This window comes from Rhopalosiphum maidis, chromosome 1 (genome assembly GCF_003676215.2).
Source record: "Rhopalosiphum maidis isolate BTI-1 chromosome 1, ASM367621v3, whole genome shotgun sequence".
NCBI lineage: Eukaryota > Metazoa > Arthropoda > Insecta > Hemiptera > Aphididae > Rhopalosiphum > Rhopalosiphum maidis.
This window is the reverse complement of record NC_040877.1, coordinates 87,039,008-87,061,744: the sequence shown is the minus strand read 5'-3', so window position 1 is coordinate 87,061,744 and position 22,737 is coordinate 87,039,008. Positions and strand designations below refer to the sequence as shown.

At 27.4% G+C, this 22,737-nt stretch overlaps 2 protein-coding genes across 2 annotated transcripts; one reads left to right on the top strand and one right to left on the bottom strand.

Annotated features, from left to right (window-relative positions):
• Positions 1-294: 294 nt before the first annotated feature.
• LOC113557042 (probable pyruvate dehydrogenase E1 component subunit alpha, mitochondrial) lies at positions 295-10,587 on the bottom strand. The gene is made up of 7 exons (XM_026962324.1): positions 10,371-10,587; positions 7,053-7,112; positions 5,579-5,752; positions 5,281-5,499; positions 3,779-4,027; positions 794-1,042; positions 295-695 (listed from the first exon to the last, which is right to left on the bottom strand). Exons 1-7 carry the CDS (start codon positions 10,419-10,421, stop codon positions 507-509), a joined length of 1,191 nt encoding a protein of 396 aa, XP_026818125.1. The 5' UTR covers positions 10,422-10,587; the 3' UTR covers positions 295-506.
• Positions 10,588-14,709: 4,122 nt separating this feature from the next.
• On the top strand, positions 14,710-17,672 carry LOC113557187 (protein FAM8A1-like). The gene is made up of 4 exons (XM_026962553.1): positions 14,710-15,127; positions 15,193-15,313; positions 16,797-16,920; positions 17,205-17,672. The coding sequence occupies exons 1-4, from the start codon at positions 14,872-14,874 to the stop codon at positions 17,541-17,543; spliced, it is 840 nt and encodes a 279-aa protein (XP_026818354.1). The 5' UTR covers positions 14,710-14,871; the 3' UTR covers positions 17,544-17,672.
• Positions 17,673-22,737: the final 5,065 nt, after the last annotated feature.

Below are 22,737 nucleotides of genomic sequence, written 5' to 3'. Positions count from 1 at the left end.
TAATATTTCTTCAACAGAGTTTGGACCAAAAGCATTGTTTCTAATATAATTAAATAGGCACATACTGTTTTTAAACAAAAAACAAATTCCAACTACAACGGTACTTAAATTTATTTTCGTGATTTAATTAGTTTATAATTATTAATTGCATTTTATAATTTATGATGATATTACTTATTACTTGTTCTAAACAATACTATCACCATTTTTATTATATATGAGTTAATCCAATATGACTAAAAAAGTATAAATAATAAAGGGAGTTATTTATTTTGCTATACTTTTTTGAGTTAAAATGAACAAACAATGTACATAAAAAAATAGTGGCAAGTCTAAGAACAGAGAACATTTAATAAAAAATATTTCATATGTCAACAAATTAATATTACCTATACATTTTGGGTTCAAAAAACAAATACCCTGCCTAGTGTGGTCCGACTCCATCACATCAAAATGTACAATCTTTACAAATTTCAATTACCCTGATATTATTTATTTTAATAAACTTATTTAATATTGAAAGCTGGTCCAATTCTAACATGTTTCAACTTTTGCCAGGGTACTACCCCTCGATGTTCGTTTTCAAGTGGTTTGGCATATATGTCACTGGCCAACTCATCTAGTGATATTTCTGCATCTTCCTTTGATTTCATGACCGCTTGATCTATTTCTATTTTTATTTCACTATCAATTTTCTAAATAAAATATAAGAATTTACAATTTAATACACTAATAAATAGGTACACACATTCATATACATACATAGAAATATAGAATGTACTAAAATAATTACCTTGAGATCGTCAACGGTTGCAAGGTTGGTAGAGAGTATTTTTTCTTTAAACGATGTAATTGGGTCTCTGGTCATCCTTACAGCCTGGATTTCAGCTCGAGTTCTGTATGATGTGCCAGGATCAGACATTGAATGACCGGAATACCTATAGGTAACTGTTTCTAAAAGTATCGGGCCATTTCCATTAATACAATGATCCACCGCAAACTTTGATGCTTCTCTTACAGCCAATACGTCCATGCCGTCTACCTATATTTTAATAAAAATATTAATACAGGCAGGATATAAATATATAATGGTTTGATGTTCAACCACAATTTTTTCCATAAAACAATGCTAATCTCATCCACTATAATAACCTACTCAATGGCGAGCTATACACAGACCTACTAAGTATAGTATAGTATTATATAAACAGTGGAACCTCGATAACTCGAATTTTATTTTCGCCCCAACCGATTCGAGTTATCGAGGTCCCGCTGTAGTTATTTTAATTTACACACTAATGGTCATATTATATTACAAAGATTATAAAAACTAAGCCACTGGCGGACTTATAAAAATTAATGTAAAATATCAAAAGCGGAACTAAAAACATTAATAACTCGTTTTAGTTATAAGCTATGTTAGCACGTTATAACTTTTGTACCCCATAATTAACAAAAGCCAACAGCCGCCATCCAATATCTAATTAAGATTTAAGAGGACGTCATACCAGCATGTGTGGTCTCCGTCTTACGAAAGTAAAACAGAAAATTTGCGTTCAGCGGTATTAATTTTATGCTGTTAGTTTTTGCATTAGAATAAATTTACCTATTATCAAACTTAAAGGTAATAGTAATATTATCTATGTTATTTCATACGTTTTATTAGCATTTTAATTTCAAAGTGAATTACGAGCATTTTAAAGTTTTAGTCTTTTACATAACCATAGGTAGCTGAATTAAATATTAAAATACCATTAAAAGCCTTCGAGATGCCTTGGATAATATTATTACTAAGACTCGGATTTCGATGCATTTGAATCTTTTCTCTTGGAATGTCTAACACGATACTTTCCAAGCTATAAATGTGTTTCAAGTACTCCGTGTTCTAACCATAAAATTGTTTTGGAGCATTTTTTGACGTTTTTAATGCATTTTCTACTTTTTTAGGACATTTTGACCTATTATAACTAAAAATGATTGACTTCATTTAAATATAAGTACTACATAATACCACGTAATATAAATTATTTTCATTTTGAACTTAACATCAGGTAATTTGGTTTTAAATTAGATAAGGCTGAAATTGTAAATTTCTCTTATTGTACAGCGCCATAATGCAAATGTAATTAAATTTTTAACTCATTTTTTTATACTATATTTTTTTACACAGTTATATAAATTTATTTAATAAATAATGCATTTTTTAGAGTTTTAAGCTCATGGATGCAATTTTTGAAAGGGTATTTTTGGTATTTTTAAAGACAATTATATCCAAGCTCTAATTATTACCTTTAAATTTGGTAATAGGTAAATTATTACTCTATTATTAACAGCATAAAATTGATTCCACTGAACGCAAATTTGCTATGTTTTATGTTCGTAAGACGAAGACAATACATTCGGGCCCTCTTAAGGTTAGGTTAGGACCTTCCTGTTAAGGTACAATCACAATTATTAAAGACATTATCTATTATAATTATGATATTGTGGATACGTCAATATCAAAATGATTAACGGTTAACAAATTCAAATGGTAATGGCAGCTCTATCTGTCGTTATAGTTTTAAATATTTTAACGAATTTACGCGTAGAACCTTCCGCGTTATCGTCTACTTTGATCACTAGATAGCTCAGCCATTTACGATATTTGCTTTCTCTATTTTAAAACCTACGATGTTCGCGGTGTTCATCATCATAATATCGTTGAGTTGCAAAATTATAAAATATCTCACTAAATTGAATCTAACCATCCAAGTTGCGTATGTCAAGTCGTGATCTTATCTTATGTCATATAAATATCTAACTCGCTAAACATTCTGTTTATACTTATTAGTTATTAGTTATTGATGAATTATTATTTCAAATTTTTAAAAAGTCGATAAGATATTTTACACTTAAGAAAGTGTTTTTTCAGATTTCTGAATGTGTGTTGTTGAAATATATATGGGTAGGTATATAAAGAATAATGATACTTTTATGCTTTTTACTATAAACTTTTTACGAGAAAAAAATGTAACTATTCTTTAACATAGTGAACAATTAAATAAGGAATAATTGTAAACTTTGTTAGTGATTGCTTTTCAAAAATTTTAGTAATTTTAAAATTAAAAGCATTACAATTATATTTTTTATAGATATAACTAATTATGTCGTTAAAAAATATATAGGCATTAGCCATACATGTAAAGTTGCAATGTAACTAAACTAATAATGAAACGCTACTTGTTTAAAAATGTTCTATATGAGAAGTGTTAAATCACGCAGACATGCAGTCATCATCATTTTGAATCTAACGATGAGTTATTAATTTCAAGTATAGATAATACACCAGTGGTCCAACCAACTTTAGGATCAGTGTTTTAAATAAGTATTATTTTCTAATTTCTAAGATATTGCAAGAAGAAATTAATAAGGCAAAAATAATCCTCTATAAGCATTCGAGATCGAATATTCCGGGATTGTAGAAAATAATGTTTACATTTTTCAATGGCCAAATAGCTAAAATCATAATAGCATATACCTATAACATATAGAACATAAGTAGGTACTAAAAATATAGGACGAATCGAAGTTCACGTATCACTTTTAAATACTTAATATAAGGTTGAATATAGTATATACACAGGAAATTTAAAATAATTATTAAAATGTCGAATTCTGATCAATAGTAATCAATAACTATCGACCATTTGATAAAAAATATTTAGATCGGATGTTTCCAAATTCCAAATGTCAACGAACACTAGCTACTAGGGTCGGTTGGTTACAGTATTTTTACCCAAATGCCGGGTATGTAATCGCCCCTGGTGTAGTAAGACGTGTTTGAAGCTGACCGTTCCGAACTCGTGCCCATTGCATACCCGTTGTTTTCACAGACAAACACGCAGGGCAAGTTCCACAATTTAGCGATATTGTATGCTTCGAACACTTGTCCTTGATTTGAGGCGCCATCTCCGTACAGGGCAAAGCATACTCCTCCGGTGCCCAAGTATTTTGCAGCCAACGCAACGCCCGCTCCTAAAGGCACCTAAACAAGAATAAGATTATCAAAATAATGAATCAATCAAACAGTAAGTAGATAGGAGGTACCTTTCTATTAAATTCAATATTTTTATTTTTTATTATTCGATATCATAGGTTATAATTTTCAGTAGGAGCCTATATGATAATAATATATAATATATTAATTGTATTAATTAATAATAATACTAATGGTATTATTATGGTTAAACGTTTAATATTGTTTTTTTTTTTCATATAAATTTTAAGAAGAAAATATAATCTTAAGTCCTTTAAAAGACCGTTAAATAAAAATAAAAATTTAAGCTAATAACTGATAATCTATGACAATAACATAATTAGGTACTCAAATAAACTAAGAAAAATAAAATAAGTCTTATCTAACTAATATGAATTTATTTATTATTTAATGTTTTTTTTCTTCTCCTGTAAAATGTACCATTTGGACTTGCGACCGTTGTGATTTAAGTTGATGTTAAATAAATATAAAGTACCCATATAAGATAATACAATACTTATTACTTATTAGGTACCAACCAACCTACCTAATAGTATATTATCATACATTCATACACGTTATTAATATTATTAAATACTTTAGTAAGATATTAGGATGGCTCAAGGTACGCAATACTATTGATTTCTAAAATAATCAATAGTATAAATGAATGCTGTAATTTTTTTGTGTTCTTTAAAATGCCCATAGCGTACTTTAAAATTAAAATATCAAAAAGCCTGCGTGAGGCCATGAATAATATTATTCACGTCTTTAAATTTTATAATAAATCAATTCACTCTATAGTATTAAAAATAACATAGTAAAATGAATTGTAAAATTAAAAATGTAAAAATCTTATGTTTTAGTAAAACGGTGCAGATAATACGACGTCCAGGTATACTTGACCACGTCCACGACACAAGGAAGCGGAGTCCTTTAAAAAAATATACAGTTTATGCGTACTCCTTCTAATTATATATTTATATCCTAGTCAATAGGACATTTAAATCTCGGGGTGTGCATATTTATTTCTAGATGCACTTATATGCAACTAATATAATAATAAACATTTTGTGTCTAAAATATCCAAAATAAATATTGTATATATTATAATAATAAACTTAAAATTTAATTATACAAATTACTCGAAATGTAACGGTATTATAAAATATGTATTGGTAATAGTTTTTCAATACAGCGTTTAATTTTGCGTGTTAGGTCCTTAACCGTATTATGATAAAAATAAAAATCATTATACCAACCTGAGCGCCAACGATGCCGTTTCCGCCGTAAAAGTTTTTACCATACATGTGCATTGAACCACCTTTTCCGCGAACTACTCCGCCTACTCGACCGGTGAGTTCGCTCAACACCTCCACAGGTGTTGCACCCATCAAGTATGTCCAGCCGTGAACACGGTACGCTGATATTATTGAGTCCTGTTCACGGAATGCCGATTTCATGCCCACTGCGCAAGCTTCCTACGTTTATATCCAATGAAATACTTCGGCAAAGTTGCTAATAAAATCGATAGACGTTCGAAAATATACGAATACCAACCTGTCCGGAGTATAAGTGACAAAATCCTCTGACGATTTTCTCCTTGTACAAGTTACCGGCTGCCGTTTCTATACGTCTGATATACTGCATCTGCTTGTAGTAATTTATGGCCTCGTCTTTACTCACGGTTACTATAGTACTGGGTCCGGTTTCTAATTTGTGAAGTTTGAACGCCTTAACATCCAAAAATATTACTAGGTACCTATCATTTTAACACTATATAATCAATAATATAATCAAGTGCATTTTCGAGTGAAAATTACTTAAATCCGTTTTATATTAATTTTTTTTGTGAATATTAAAAACAAAGATACATCGTAATTACTTATTTGAAAATTTAGATTATGATTCTAGACTTATTTAAAGAGCATAGTATTAAGTCTTAATTACATTATTTTATAAGTTAACCATTTTAACTACTTATTTTACACGAGTTACATAAATGGCGGTCATTCGTGGAAATAACGGTAAACAATGATTATTAAAAATTGTATATGTAAAATATATACAGTATAATTTACCAAACATATTCGTTCACAAATTTTTCATATAATAATGAATTTGTCCAAATTCAAATTTTTAAAATTTTGTTCAGTATGTAGGAACTTAAGAATCATATTTTCAATTACTTAATATTTTACCATTTAAGGAGTATTCTGTGATGATATTAACTTCTATTTTCCAAAAATAAGAATCACCGTTTTACTGTAAATTATCAAGTGGAGAATTTCTTTTTAAAATTTTCAATTTAAATAAATCAAAATGTTCAAATAAAATCTTCTGTTTTACAATATATTACAATAAAAAATTCGATTTTCATTAGAAAAAAGAAGTTTGTATCACCATAGAGTTATCCTTAAAATGTGAAAAAAAAATGAGTTTCTAAAATGGTCTTAGAAATTGATAAATTACCGTTTGTTTTTTAATTAAAAGGAAGCAGTGCCGACACTTTTTGGTACCAAAAATGTGTTAGATAACTGTATATGAGGGAATAGGAGAACATTTACATGTTAAAAGAAATGTTGCTAATATTTTTAGCCAAATTAATTAAAAATTTAAAACATCCAACTAGTCTACCTTAAAATCTCTAATATTAATTTTTATGTTAGAAATTATTTTAAATGAAGCTGTGAATTACTGTTGAATGTACCTACTGAGTAATGAATACTGAGAATATCAATAAATCATTGCGTTGCATACAATTATATTAGATTAAACTAAGTTGGATCAATATAAAATAGATAGGTAGGTACCTACTTATTATTTTAAATATGGCTCTATGAAATTACTTTTCTTTCAGAAAGTGATTATAGAAAAGTAGAATATACTATCAACTACATCAGCATAATTGCAGTTAAATTAGAAAGTGATATATTACATACGTTTATTAACATTTATTAATTCACTCAAAACCTAAAATATACATCATTTTCACATTGGTCTTCTAATTTATTGTATTTAAAATGTTACAAACTTTTATATCAAATGTGGCATCAGTTGCAAGGCTTCTGCATTGCCATGCCGACGTTAACTTCTGCAAAAAAAAAAATAGTCATCACACATTTAAATTAAACTGAAAATATTTTGTTCAATATTTGGAAAAATTCCTACTTATAAGGTTGGTATACTCGTAATATACAATATAATTAACATTATATGACAACATTTATTAGGTATTTATTTTACTATATTTTAGTTAGAAAACACGACATAAATACATAATAATTATTATATGGTATAAATTAATACATATATTATTTCACTATATGCAGTATAATATTGAAGTATCTATAATGTAGAATAATTTACAGCCATGTTTTTATTACCAAGGTTTCTTGTTTGAATTTGTCTCATTATATTCAGTAAATGACTATTAATTATAGAATTTTTTAGTTTAACTGTAAACTACGTAAAAGTAATGATCTATTCTTAATAATTATTATCAAGAGACACTAATGAAGTCCCTTAACAATTGTACAGCGCAACTAATCAAAATATAAATTGTTGTTTAAACATTGTTAATCTTTTATGTAGTTTTCGCCACAGTACGGATACATCATACATATTATTACATAATATTACATATTATATAGGTGCGCAATAGATACTTGAACTTTCTGAACTTTATTAATCCACAACTTGGTAATAATAGTTATCGATCCGCAAATACTTAATGTGTACTTAAATTGCCTTTTATAACGCAGGTGAAATATCATAGTACAAGATGCCTGTTGACATAATAATCAAGTGTTTGGCTTTGCGCCCGCGCGTATACGAAAATAAACGCTGCGCGCTACACCGGCGTCTGTTATGCAACGTGCGCGATTCTATTGACTCTCAATTTAGGCTCATTTTCGTTACGTTCGAAGTGTATTCTTATAGTGGGGTATCTTTCGAAGAAGCTAATCCACATCTTTTCTAATATGTTTACTTCAATTACTTATACATTTATTTTATACATACTTATGATGCGTGTCAGGCTCACTCACCTAGTAATAAACTATGAATTTATATTGCATATATTATGCTGCAGAGTTGGATGTGAATATATTTCATTGTAGATAAATGCAAGAAATTTAAATTTCGTTTTTAAATCAGTCTGGGAGTAAAATTAACCTACACATTTCTAAAAATCATCCCCTCGATGCCACAACCACCTAATAAGCTCCGTGAACTATATACCTATTTCACAGACCAAAGTATAATTGAATGTCTGCACAAAACAAAGATGTACCTACATTGTTTATTTGAACCTGTATGGGCCGATATCGAGTATAATTAAAAGAGCCAATTATAGAAGAAATTATATAGTGGACTTGAGGTAAATCCCAAAAATGTTCACAGATCCTTGACAACAAAAATAAAAACTTAATAAATATCATGTATAATATTTAAGAGAAAAAGATTTTCCGTATTTACTTAAATAAAAGACAATAGATTATGATAGATACAAATTTTTATTCAATTAAGATATATAATGTTGCTGTAAAAAAAAATAAAAACTGTTTTTGATGCAATATAAAAATAGAAATTATAGCGTCTAAATTGTTTTTTATTATTTGTCATATACTTATAAACTTTAGTTTGAGAAGTATCATAAATATATATGTTTCACTTGTAACGACTAAAATTCGAGCCTTATTAAATACAATTTATCACTATCAGTAATTGAAAATATTTATTTCTCGAGTTTTAGTCAGTTTATTTATATTTATTTTTTAGACCCATTTTTTTACATTCTAATTGACAACAATTAATATTATTATTGTGAATTAGGTTTGGTAGTACTTATGTATTAGGTACCATAGGTTACTGTTATATACGATTTATAAGTTCAATACGTTTTGGTAAATGCCATACACCCGGATGGTGGTGATTGTTTTGTTTTATGTAAATTTAGAAGTTAAAACTACATAGATGTATTCAAATCTTACTAAAAAGTATAAACAATTTAATTTAAATACATATAAATCGTAAAACAAATGCATTTAAACCAAATATAAATAAAAATAAAGTCAAAATTACGTATAATATAAAACATATTATACACATAATGATGTATAGTACTACAGTATGACTATGAAAAAAACGTACCTCTCCTTTTTTAGGATGTACATTTATGAAATTTTTAAAAATTCACCAATAATATTGAGCAATATAAATTTTAAAGTTTTTATTTTAGAACAATTAATTTTATTCGTTTTACTATAGCAAAGTAGTTTAATAACAACATATTAAATAATATCTGGTTGTTAATATAATAATAATAATTTAAAATACGAAGGCACGAGGAAAGAATACCTCGTATCATAACAAATCGGAGAAGCGCTTGGACCAGATCCTCAATCAATGACCAGTATCGGCAGTATCCTACAATTCATAAAAGAAATTCAGCTATATAACTTAATTTAAGCCACACAACAACATAAGTTAAACATATCTGAAAACTAATTTTAAGTTAATGTCAAAGTAATGGCCAAAGAGCCATTACTTTGACATTAATGTTGCCGATGTTTTTTAGTTCAATAAAAAAAAAATAAATAATAATAATTTATTGTAACAAAAACAAACCACAGTCCATGCAGGCATTTCAAAATGTTTATTTTTAATTTGGAAAGAGGTGCAGAGGCAAAACTCTTGTATAGCTTTATGCGGTCTCGAATTAATTCTAACCCTCTCACCCTAAAAAAAAAAAATAAAACAACAATATGGTGGTGCTGCACGTCCTTAAGCGCGATACACGATCTGGACGGGTATGTGTAAAACGTGATATTACAGAAGGTAAAAACGGATTGGCGTCTCTGCGGTCGAAAATCGAAATAACACCCCTGCAGCAGAGTATCGCGCATAATACGACGACGTACTCGTACAGCCGATATACAGCCGTACGCGTAACCATCAGCTACCTCTAACTATTACTTGTTTGTATACACCTACGAGTATTTTACATCCACGCGCGCGCTATACTATAGGCGTACCTCTTTCGAAATTCTTTAAACAAACCAATACAAACCGCGTTGACCAATTATACATAATATACGCAATGGCTGGTTTAGAATTTTTGAGGCCCCGGACAAAAGATTGAATGGGTCTATTATTATAAATTTTAAATTGAATTAAAGGATCAAAAATTAAAAAAATGAATTCTAGTCTGCATGGGCCCTGGACAAATACCCATGATGTCCCTGCATAATATGATGGCAACATAATATAATACATATCATAATAAATAAGAGTTGCGTTAAATTTGTATTTTCAACCGCGTCCGGAACGATATTATATTAAAGTTTACCTGCAGGGTGTTGCGGATAGCGGGCACCTTCACGGTGGTGAGGGTTATCATCGTGCGTGCGGCGCCGGTGGATTGATACGAAAGTCGGAAAGTGTAGTGATATGGAGTTCAATAGCGTCCGTAGACCTAGCGCCGGCTGCGTGGGCGAGGTGGTGGAACGATGCGCGGCCAGGGCGTTACGGACACTAATGCAACAACGAGCGCGCGACACACATCTCCGCGGCTCACTATTATAATATTATTACTATTATTGTTGTTACGTCGTATTTTTGTCGTGGCGTTTTACACGACGCTCAAAGCGCCCGTTTTTCGAATCGATGTTAAGGCAGGTCTAGACGGCGGTGGTAGCATCGTCAGATGGCGCTGCCGATCGCCGATGACCTTTTCGATTCAATAATAATTCATCATAGCCCATAGGTGTTATTATAGGTACCTACTACCTATAATTAATCTATTATACTATAATATTATTCCACTTGGCCGTTTAAAACTAAGGTATACTTGTGTTATGACATAGTCATAAAATATCGCAGTATTCGATGGACAAACAGATCCGATTCCTCTATCAATATTATTATAAGTGTGCTATTACGGCGCCGAGAAAAATTTACAAGATACTAAACTAATAAAGGCTCATCTAGTCATCTGCGTAATTGCAATTTCAACACTAACATTGTCATATAGTCTTTTCTTTTGAGAAAGTTCATCTCAGCATAAAACAATTTATATTAATTTGAATATCTTTGTTCTTTCCCGAAATTGTTTTAAATACAAACTAACATTATTATCATAGGCGTGCGCACAGGGACAGCAAGGTGTGCTCTTGCTGCCCCTGGACGGTTTGAATATATTTGTAAGGGCCGAACTGGTCCAAGCTGGGCCGCCACACTGCTCAATACAAAATAAGTTGGTTATCCAAAAAGTGTATTGCTACCAAGCTAATCTTTTCTGTGTTTAAACTTTAAATTTGAACTTAAAAATTTTAACCTAATACTCATGTATGGGCCGGTAAAACATTCGCTGCCCCCGACTTGAAACTCTGCGCACGCCTATGATTATTATTGTTATTGTTGTTAAAAGATAGGTATTAAATATTAAGCAGGAATGAGGTAAAAATAAGGAGTAATTAACATATTAAGAAAGAGCGAAAAACGAAATCCAAAAATGATTAAATAAAAAAAATAATAGTAAGAAAAAAATGTACCTACCTCAGACAATTATTGTCTGTTGCTTTATCGTAATGACAAAAAAAACCGACATAATATTATGTAGTATAATAAGTCTTATTATTATTATTATTATTATTATTACATTTTCATATTCTGTTTATATAATTAATTTTTCCTTGTCTGCGTAATATTACCTATAATCATTTTTAAACTACATTTAAGTAAAACTCTTTTCATTAGTCGTTCCTATTTTGTTATTATTTATTTCATAAAAGTACAGGTATTAGAGGTATAAGTTAATACTTAAAAATAAATCAATAAGTAAATGAGTAATTTTAAATATTTAGAAATCGTATTAAAACAAATTGATTTTTATCATACTAATATAAAATTATTAAAAAATATTATTGATACCTGTAATTCCATAATTTATAGATTAAGATATATACGCTATTTATAGGGGAGTGCTTACCATTTTTGAAATTATGATCAGTCTCAAGGAAGGGAAAGGATGCAATTGCTCTTCGTATTCGTATAATCTGTGAACAGAAGAAAAAAACGAATCCTGAAAAAAAAGACCAAGATTAAAAAGAACACGGAAAAAAAAATATTAAATAAATTAATTGAATATGAAAATTAAAAAATGATCACTTACTACGCACACATTTATACGACCCGTAAGTATGTACACACATAGAAATTGTCTACATTGAACTCCTTAAAAACGGTCAGTATCTAATCTCCTCAAGAAAAATATATAATAATTAATATAATTTTTAAAAATATTGAAATATAAAAAATATATATCTTTAGAAAAGTGTTGTTTTCTTATTGCATACAATTATGTGAAAAAATATAAAAAAATGTATCTTTCATTCTTAATCTTTGTGTATAGGTACCTAGTATATTTTTATATATTAAATACAATTTATTTACTTTGTATAATATAGATAATAGATACTATAGAGTAAAATACATATTTATTTCAACAATTTACCTACATTACAATATAATTATTTTATTTTTTTTATGATTAATTGAACAAATGTTACCTGCAACATGCTAAATGTTTTTTTATTTATTACGCTTGTAAAATTATAATATGATCCAATCATAAATTGATTAATAATTAATAATAATAATTTAATAATATCTACAATTTTTTCGGGGGATAAATTGAATAATACAGATAACAACGTTTTTAGAAAATGTTAGCATACACTTTATTCTCATCATATATCGGTATATCCTTAGGTCATATAGTAATATAGTATATGATTTAAGGGTTTATATGTGGTTTCCGTTTGGCATTCGTGGTCCTATCATGGCCCAATTAGTCCAATTATAATATACTCAGGTATGAGGCATGGTTTAAGATGTATATAATTTATATTTAATAATATATATAATATATAGGACATAGATATTATTATAGACTAATATAGACAATAGTATATCTTAAATTGTGGTATATGAGGTATTATAGCTATCTCTTTCAAACAACGTTGACACTAAACTCTGTCCAGCGAGAGAACGCGCCGCAAATCGATCAAAACCAGTTTATCTGCGCATTCCCAAGTGACACCTTGCCATGGGCAAATCTGGTTTGATAGCAGGGTAACGCAAGAGGTTGCGCAGAATCAGCGCGTTCTCTCGCTGAACAGATTAAACATTTAAACATAGTATAGACTATAGAGCACTAGGCAACTTATGGCAGAGACGCCAGAGTACCTACTAATTTCGACCTATGTGGGTAGTTCGTAGATAACTCTAATTTCTAAACAATCGTTGTTCGTCAATCGATATAAAAAGAAATTGTAGGTTATATCTTATATTATATATTAGAACTTAAAACATTTTAAAAATTACGAAACAGTAAATACATAATAACTAATAAGACATAAATATATTAAATCAGTAAATAGGTACACAGAGGGTAAAAAATTTATACTAAATATAGTATAATTCATTTTTCACATTTAAATTATCTGAATAGGTGCATTGCATATAGTTTTCAAAAACAAAACCCAAGTATTGTTTACGATCAACGGACTCGATAATTACTACAATATAAATAATTTTTACGAATATTTTAACGTTACGGTTGACACGAGTGCTATAGTTGTTTTAATTATACCTAAGAATTCAATTCAATATAATGTAGTATGCTAAATAGAAAAATAAACAAATATATATCTTTTTCTTTAATAAAATTTAAAGTATCAAATTTATTCGAAATGTCCTTAATTTTGTGTTATTTTTATTAGCAAACAGTCAAATTTTATTTGGGTATATGTATTTTTGGGTACAAAGATTTATTTTTATTGGAATTTATTATGAAATATAGAAGATTTGAAAGTCGAATAAATTGTTAAAATCCGATTGGACCACCTCACAAAAACCGCACATACATAGTGGCTGTATGAGACACGTAGTCCATAATATATTATTAATATTAAATGTACAATGCGTAACAGATAGAAACGACTTTTGGAATAATTGCTGTTCTAATTAATATTTTCAATTTTTTTTATTATTTATTATTAAGATTTAAAAATCCCTGGCGCTACATGTATAATTTAATTTTTTTATGTTTATTTTTTAATACTGAAAATAAAAAATTTAAAATTTGATTTAAATTTTTTTGGATAAATTCAAAATTGCCAATTTGTAAATCTGATTATAAGAACAATTTTGATGGAAAAAGATTTATCTTAGTCAAATAGTTTATTTTTTAAATTATTAATATTTTTTTTTGATTAAATTTATTTGAAACGTAATAACTTTTTTAAAAATATGATTTTTGAGAATTTGCTGACATGAGTATATTTTTTTTTTTGGTAATGTCCATCTGTTACACTGTTACAAAATACTATATAGCATGAACTAAGAAGATAGTTCATGCTATATGAACATAACATTAATAATTAATGTATCTCTATGCATTATTAACTACTACTTATACACGAGCTCACTATTTGTTCAGTCAGAACAGATTTTGAAAATGTTTGAAAAATATAATAAGTAATACGACAACATATTGATTATTGTTGTTCTGTGATATTCAATATTTTTTATAAACGTAATGCGTATAATTATTTTCTTATCATATATTTGTTATCAAATTATGTGATAATAATAAAATATACGTATAACAAATACTAACAAAATAAAATATGTTTTTAGCTACTACCTTTTACAAAAAATATTTTTAAATTACATTAAACTTACTAAAAAATTTAGAAAAATTTATTTTAATATTTTAGTTGGATTACCGAGTAATTATTGAAGTATCAAGAGTTATTAGTATCTACATACTATTCTAAAGAATCATGACAAGTTCAGAAAATAAATCATCATCAAAAGATTCTAACAACTCCAAATTGTCAAATAAAGAAATTAGAGAAGAATACTTTAACCAACTGCGTTCATGGTTGAATACAGTAAACAGTTATCAGTGTTATTACAATAAATTACAGCAAGAGTGTTTACAAAAAAACTACCGTCAAGTTTTAAAAAATCCTAATGAAGTTTCTAAAGTTGTGCCTAATGCAGTACCTGAAACACCAAGTGTTAATCAGTTTGTGGGTATGAATCATTCTTACATTATATTAAATAACAAATTGTTTTATTCTTTAATGTGATTTATCTAGGGATAAAATGCCGAGTACCGTCTTTATGGAAGCGTTTTGGAGCTGAATTTATTGATTTTTTAATATTAAGTATTGTTAAATTCTTAATTGCTTACTTTCTAGTAGATTCAATTCTTGAAATGTAAGTATAACTTGTATTTTACTATTTAAAACAATTAAATTTGATTTTTATGTTTTTCAAAATAAATAGTATCTCACTCTTTATCTGATATATCATCAGAAGTATAATCCACACATAGTATTTAAAATCTATATGCCCAAAGGAATAAAATTGATGTGGAACTTATTTTAATTTATGGTAATTTAAATAAATTATTATTAAAGTAAATCCATTTAAAATTAACACACTGTAATAAAATTTAAAAAAATCTAGATATGGTACAGAATCACCTGTGCATCCGAATTGCATGCCAAAAAAATAAACATACATTGGAATGCCCAAATTGCATGCCAACCCTTAGTGGGGTTTGTCCGAATTGCATGCCGTGTACTTAAAATTTAATCTTTATTTATCGTGCACAACTTAAACTTTTTTTTTGAATTTTCTATTTTTTTTTTTTTTTTTAATGCATGAATAGAAACTAATTAATTTTTAAATTTAAATATTTTTATATTCGAGTAAACATTGTACCAAATTGGAGAAGATTGTAGTTTTAGGTAATCAAGTTACATTTGTATACATGGCATTAAAGATTTTTTTTTTGCATATTTTTAAGGTTTTTATAGCTTATAAGTTCGTGGCCTAATAATAATTCTTATAAATTTGAGCGACAAACATTGAAGTGGCCGATACGTATGTCTGTGAAACAGACCCTAATACACTAGAATAGGTACAATTTGGTAAAATTTTTACTCGTCTTAAAAATATTTCAATCTAGAAACTAATCAGTTGTAAAAAGTACTGTACTACAACCATATCATAAAGCATTTCTCTTCATGATTTATTTAAAAAAAAATAGAGAAATCAAGTTTAAGTTGTGCACTTAAGTGCATTGTGCATGATAAATAAACTTGTGGATAGATAGCATGCAATTTGGACAGACCTCTCTAAGAAGTGACATGCAATTTAGACATTTTTTTTAATATGCAATTCGGATGCTGCCAGACTCACTTACCTCACCGCTCACCTAAAAACTTGTGGTATCTTATGACATTCAATTTTTAATTAATAATAATAATTTAGTCATCATTAATAACCTTGTTTACTAAAATGTCTTGAAAAATGTTTGATGGTTATAGGTTTAGCTAAAGAAATAGTACAAAATGAATATGTCTTTTTTTTATTTGTATATCCTGAACATTATACAGAACTTTATGTTTAATAAATGCATATTATCATGATTTTGTTCACAAATAAAAATATTTCACAACAATTTATAGTATAATAATGAAATGTTAAGTTCATAAATGTAAATACTTAGTTAAAAATAAATAAATTTAGTACTTAAACAAATAATAATATGATAATATTGTTGTATTCATTTTTAAATATGTTAATGTGTATATTTAATAATAATTCAGTGATAAGCCATTGATTATGCTTCTTTGTACTTAAGATAGAATGATCATGGTTTTAATACATAAAATATGTTTTTTTTTTTTAGCGATTTCACTAAATATAACAGTATTTTTACACGAGAGGAAGTTGATTATACTACAGCAGTAGAAATGACATCGGAACTATTGTTTATAGAAGTAGCACACCGAATAATAGTTTGTCTATATGAGGTAATTTTAAAAATTAAAATTACTTGTAAAATAACCTTAATTACTTCTAGCAATTAGGGCCGGCAAGAGGGTGGGACTGAAGGGGCCAGAGCCCCGGGGCCCGGACCTCTAGAGGGGACCCGGTTAGGTTAGGTATAAAATAAGTATATATAAGTAAAAGGGCCCGGAATTGATCAGCCCTGGGGCCCACCAAAGTTCTCGCCTGCTCTGCTAGCAATACACAATTAATATATACTTAAATCAAAATGTTCATAATATTATAATTAAATACTTTTGACTTTTAGGTATGTTGTCTACAAGGTAGTACAATATTTCAAGGTGGAGCAACAGTTGGTAAAGCACTATTAGATATTTCAGTTGTTCGAGCTGATAAGCTATTTTGTATAAGAGGTCAACAAGCTGATGTCATTGCTTTAATTCCTGGTGGCGATATTGGTTGGAAACGGGCAACACTTCGTTCAATCACTAAAAATTTATTTTTTGCATTCTTATTTCCACTACCTTTTATTACAGCAGCAGCCAATCAAAATAGATGTGCATATGATGTCTTGTGTGGAACGATGGTTGTAGAAGTTATACAACCACTTAGGTGTGAGCAATCTGAACTTATTCCTATTGGGTAACAAGATTGTCAATTAATAAATAATAAATAATATGCATTGATTATAACTTTAAATATAGGTTAAATTAAATAATTTAATATTTTATTATAAAAAAAATACTTAATTGTTTGAATTTTCTGTATTTTAAGTTTGTGGACTTATTAACTATAATTATTAATTTTTGTTTTGTTTTGTTTGTTTTTAAAATTTAATTTAATTTATATAACATAGATTATGAGATTAAATTATTACTTGTATTAAAATTAAATTATATAAACTTTATGTATAACTCCATAAGTTATTATTTTTTCACCTCTTAATGTTGTTAATGCTTTGTGTCATAATTATTTTTCTACACTTTTAACTGAAAAACAATTGAAGGTCTTATTTTTTATCCATAGTGGCATAGTAAGATAACTATTGACTAACAAAGTAAAAATGTTTGGAATTGAATTGCTTAAATGCTTAAAATTACAGTTGTGCTTATTTACTAAATTATTTTAATAGCTCTCAATCTTTATAAATAATATTGATGTAGATGAATAACAATTTAGAACTATAATGCAATTTTAAATATTCAATAGAATGGTTAATAAACCATTAATCAAAACTAAGCATTAACAAATAACTTTTATTTTTAATTAAGCTACCTACTAGTATTTTTTTTATTATTTATTAAAAAATTGAATCTGGTCATTTGACCATTGGCTGATAATAATTATTTTTCCTGTTAATATTATACCTTTGATAGTTAAGTTTTTGTTACAGGTTATATTGTTTATTTTGTTCTATTTAAAATTTCCAAATTATTTATTAAATATAAGATATTAAAGTGGTAAATCTTGTCAACAGCAGCTTTCTAAGAACTTATGGTCTTGGTCTATGTCCTATCTCCTATGGTTACTTTAAATCCTAATGATATATTGATGTATTTCAATTAGCTTCCTTCTCAGAAATTAAAAATAAATAAAATGTCAATGGGCCATTATTCATTACTCATTAGTATTTTGTATTCTGTAATTATAGATAGTACCTACATTTGGGTCTCAGAGAAATACCTACTAGGAATAAATAAGTCTGCTATTATATTATATTATTCTAATATTACATCATAGCATTGTTCAACCTTGAGAGAACACTGAATATTGTAAAATATTTTCGAATAATTTATAGCTATTTGACCAACAGACATTTACACATACAAATGTTTAAATTAAATTGGTATTTACGTATTGGGAGTTATACGTGTTTGTTACAATACCAACTGCATTAATAAACGTGACAAAAATATTGAATAAGTTGATAGATATATATTACAAATGTTGTGTATAGCAATTAAGATGTGTTTTTTATGTCGGAAACATTTTCATTTTTAGTAGAAAAAATAATTTGATTTTTAATTTTGATATATTTTCTGATAGAAAAGTGAATCTAGTTGACACTTTAGGGGATCAAAATTGAAAAATTACCATTATTTTTATAATAATTGTGGGAAGAAGAGGTAAAGTGGAAATATTTACGTAAATCCAGTTTTAGACAAAATCGATCTTATTATTTGTATGTGATTCATAAACAAATTACCGTAGTTAAAAAATGTTCACCAAATGTTTACATTAAAATTTTCTGTATAATATAGTATAATTTTTTTAATATTTTGACTATGGGCTATTTAACGATATAAGAATTTTTTTTAGTTTTTTTCTATAATGTCAAAAATAAAATGTAATGCAAGTTTTCTCATAAGTAATTTAGTATCAAAAATATTAAAGATATACATTGCAGTATATGCACCATTTTTTTACTTTAAAATCTAAAGAATGTTTGATTTTTATAACTAATATAAGGTTTAAAAAATCAATACAAGTTTTTATACGAGTACCTATGTAGTTTCGATTGAAATCAAACTATCTAAAATAAAATATGTAAGCACTATTTTTATAGTTATTTGAATTTTAAATTTGGGCAAAATTAGATACTTTTTAAGTATGAAAGAATAACGATTTTAGTTATTTAGTAGTAATTTAAAAATATTTTTCATGAATTTTTCACGTAGTTAAGTTTTAAGTACCTATATTAATATATTATTATATTAACAATGTCACAAAGACATTTTTAAAGCATTTAGATAAATCGTATGATATTGTAGTAATGCAGTGTCAATTTTTACTTTTCTAAAAAAATAAAATACAAATAAGAAAAATGTATAACTACCCATTGTATAGATTTTTATTGGAGGATGTTCGTGATTAATTTCTTCTTTTAAAATTGTAGTTTTACCCTCGTCATTTTACACCTTAGAGTTGCAATTTTTTGGCGCAATATATGTCCATAAATTACAGTAGTTTACCTACTCAATGACGATTCACACTAGGCGTCTATATAAACTATACCTATTAAAGGTAGATACAACAGAATGGTTACCTACTTTTTCTCTTTTTAAAATTGCAGTTACTTACCTAAAATATAATTTTAACGTTTCTTTAAACAAAATAATTCGTGAATTCGTGATGTAAAATATTCAATAGGCCTAGTAAATATTATTCTATGGTAATATATATTATAGTCACATAGGTACAATAGATTATAAAGGTATTGTATATTTATTTTATTATATTAAGAAGATATTACATTCGCATCACCATCGTATACAACAATACAATACAACGTAGCAAATTTATGTTCACCAGAACCAATTTTATGCTGTTACCTTTAATATATTGGAGTGAATTATTGACCTATATATCAAACTTAAAGGTTAGATGTTTGCACGTTGGTGTTTTAAAATATATTCGATTTTTAAGTTAGTTTAAGACAGTCTTTTCATTGGTATTGTAATTATTTTTCATAAGTATACCCTAGTATAGTTGTATTTTGTATCTATATGTATATAACTAAAGTTATAACTCTCTTAAAAATTAATGTGTAAGACAATACATATAAATTAAGATATCGGTACAGTCTTACTGACTGCTAAAGTGTGCATGTATAAGGTCAAATTCCATTTGTTTAAAAAAGGAAATGTTCAAACTGCACTAGAGTAAAAAACAGAAAGATACCTCATAGTCGATCTGCACGTCTACTGAACGAAAGATGTCATAAGAATAATTTTCGTTAAATAAGCTTAATTTAAACGTTTTAAAAATGCTCTTTTCCTCTTTCCACTTACAATTTAATCATCGTGGATTTATAGTAATTTTCATACTTTTCTTAATGGTACATGTTTATTGTATAATATTTAATGAAATTATTTTTTTTGTATAGAAATCATAAGAAATTAAAATCAAAATGTAATTTATAAAACAGAACTGAGTGCACTGTTTAAAAGAGATCTGTAAGTTTGAAAAATATATGTTTTAAAATTTAGTTTCTTTTAATAACAACAAAAAATTAAATTGATAAGTTCAAAAAACGTTTAAAAAAATATTATCTCAGATTTATAGGATATGACGTATGATGTATCTTTATCTACATAATTATTTATTTACAAATTAATTTTTAACTATGCCAATGATTAAAATTATTGTCAGTCCTAAGCCCGTAAGTGGGTTAGTGAAAAGAGAATTGAGTGTTTTAAAAACATTTAAATTAAGTTAATTTTCAAACATTTTTGTTTAAATCCCTTTTTTGACTTCATTGCAGTTCGACATTATTATTTTTTAATCTAAGTGCTATTCGGCCATAATCAGGTATACCTAAGTACTAATTCGAAATACATATAACTACAATAAATATACATAACGATATGTTCTAAAATAACTAGTTAATTCATTAACTGATGGTACCTAACTGTAATAAATTGCATTAATAAATGAATAAATTATTACATATTTACACAACAGTCAACAGTTAGGTTGCTAAGTAAGTAAATACTTAAACTCAATATAGTCATCGACTACTCAGCTCTGACTCTGAGTCCTCCCTATGGCCTAGTCACTGTTTAAAGTCGAGCGTTGCCCATTTGCGTCAAAAAAATTTAATTTGTTTTGGGTACAGCCTATATTTGTGCCAAATTGACTTGCGTAAACATTTTACAATAACGATTTGGTGTAAGACGCAATAACATGCCGACATATCTACGTTATAACTTATAAGGTTTAAGTTTTATTTTTTATTAAAAGATAAATTTACAATCTGTACTGTAGTAAAGTTATAATTTATAGTTATTTTATTTGTATAAGCTTATAGATTTTAAAGTTTTATATATTATTGCGTGGACAGATTGAAAACAAGTTTTATATCAATGTTTTATTATGTTGTACAATGTATACATAGGAGGTACCTACTCCGTTACTAGATATCATTTTTTGTCATCACATAAGAATGATTGTAGTGTGATTTTATCAGACATTCGTTAGTTAGGTACCTACATATTAAACACAATTCAACACTAATTTGGTCTATAATAATATTTTTTAAATTATAAATTATAAGAATCGATTTTACAACAAGCACAAGAATTAAATAAATGGTTATGGATTATGGTCACAAGTGTACAAATATTGGCGTATACTTCTTCTAAAAATGTTGAACACCGACGTTGTAAAATTTATATCTTTGTTAATTTTTGATTTTTTAATTTAAAATTGCAACGTATGTCGTATCTTTAAATATGCATTACATTAAATTGTTATTAAAAAAAGTTTATTTAAGTAAATTTGGCGCAAATAGGTTGTAGCCGTTGTAGGTACCCAAAATGAATTAATTTTTTTTTGGCATAAAGGGATTATTCCTATAGAGTCAATGTCGGTGTATACAAAAGACAGGTAGGTATCTTAATTCTTAATACTTATTATGCAGTCTATTTTGAAAAACGGACATAATATTCATTAAAGACTTAAGTTCAGATTTAAATGCCCTTAAAGGCTTAAAACCGTACAAATATGTATAAATAATAACCAAAAATACCCTTAAAAATATATTTTACTTCAAGATGTTTCATAATTGTATATTTTTTATAAACATGATAATTTATAAGTAAGGTATAATAGGTTATTATTTTATAGTAAAAAAAAACTGAAATTTGAAAAATTGAAAAATTGATTTGACGCTGCGATAATATTAACACGCATATCTTTTGGGGCAATATTCATTATTCATTCTAAACAATCTAAACATTCTAAAATATAAATTTGAATTGGTTAAATTTGTATAGTATATTGAACAAATATGTATTAAAACCAAAAAATGACCCAATAATGCTAAAAAAAATCCAAAA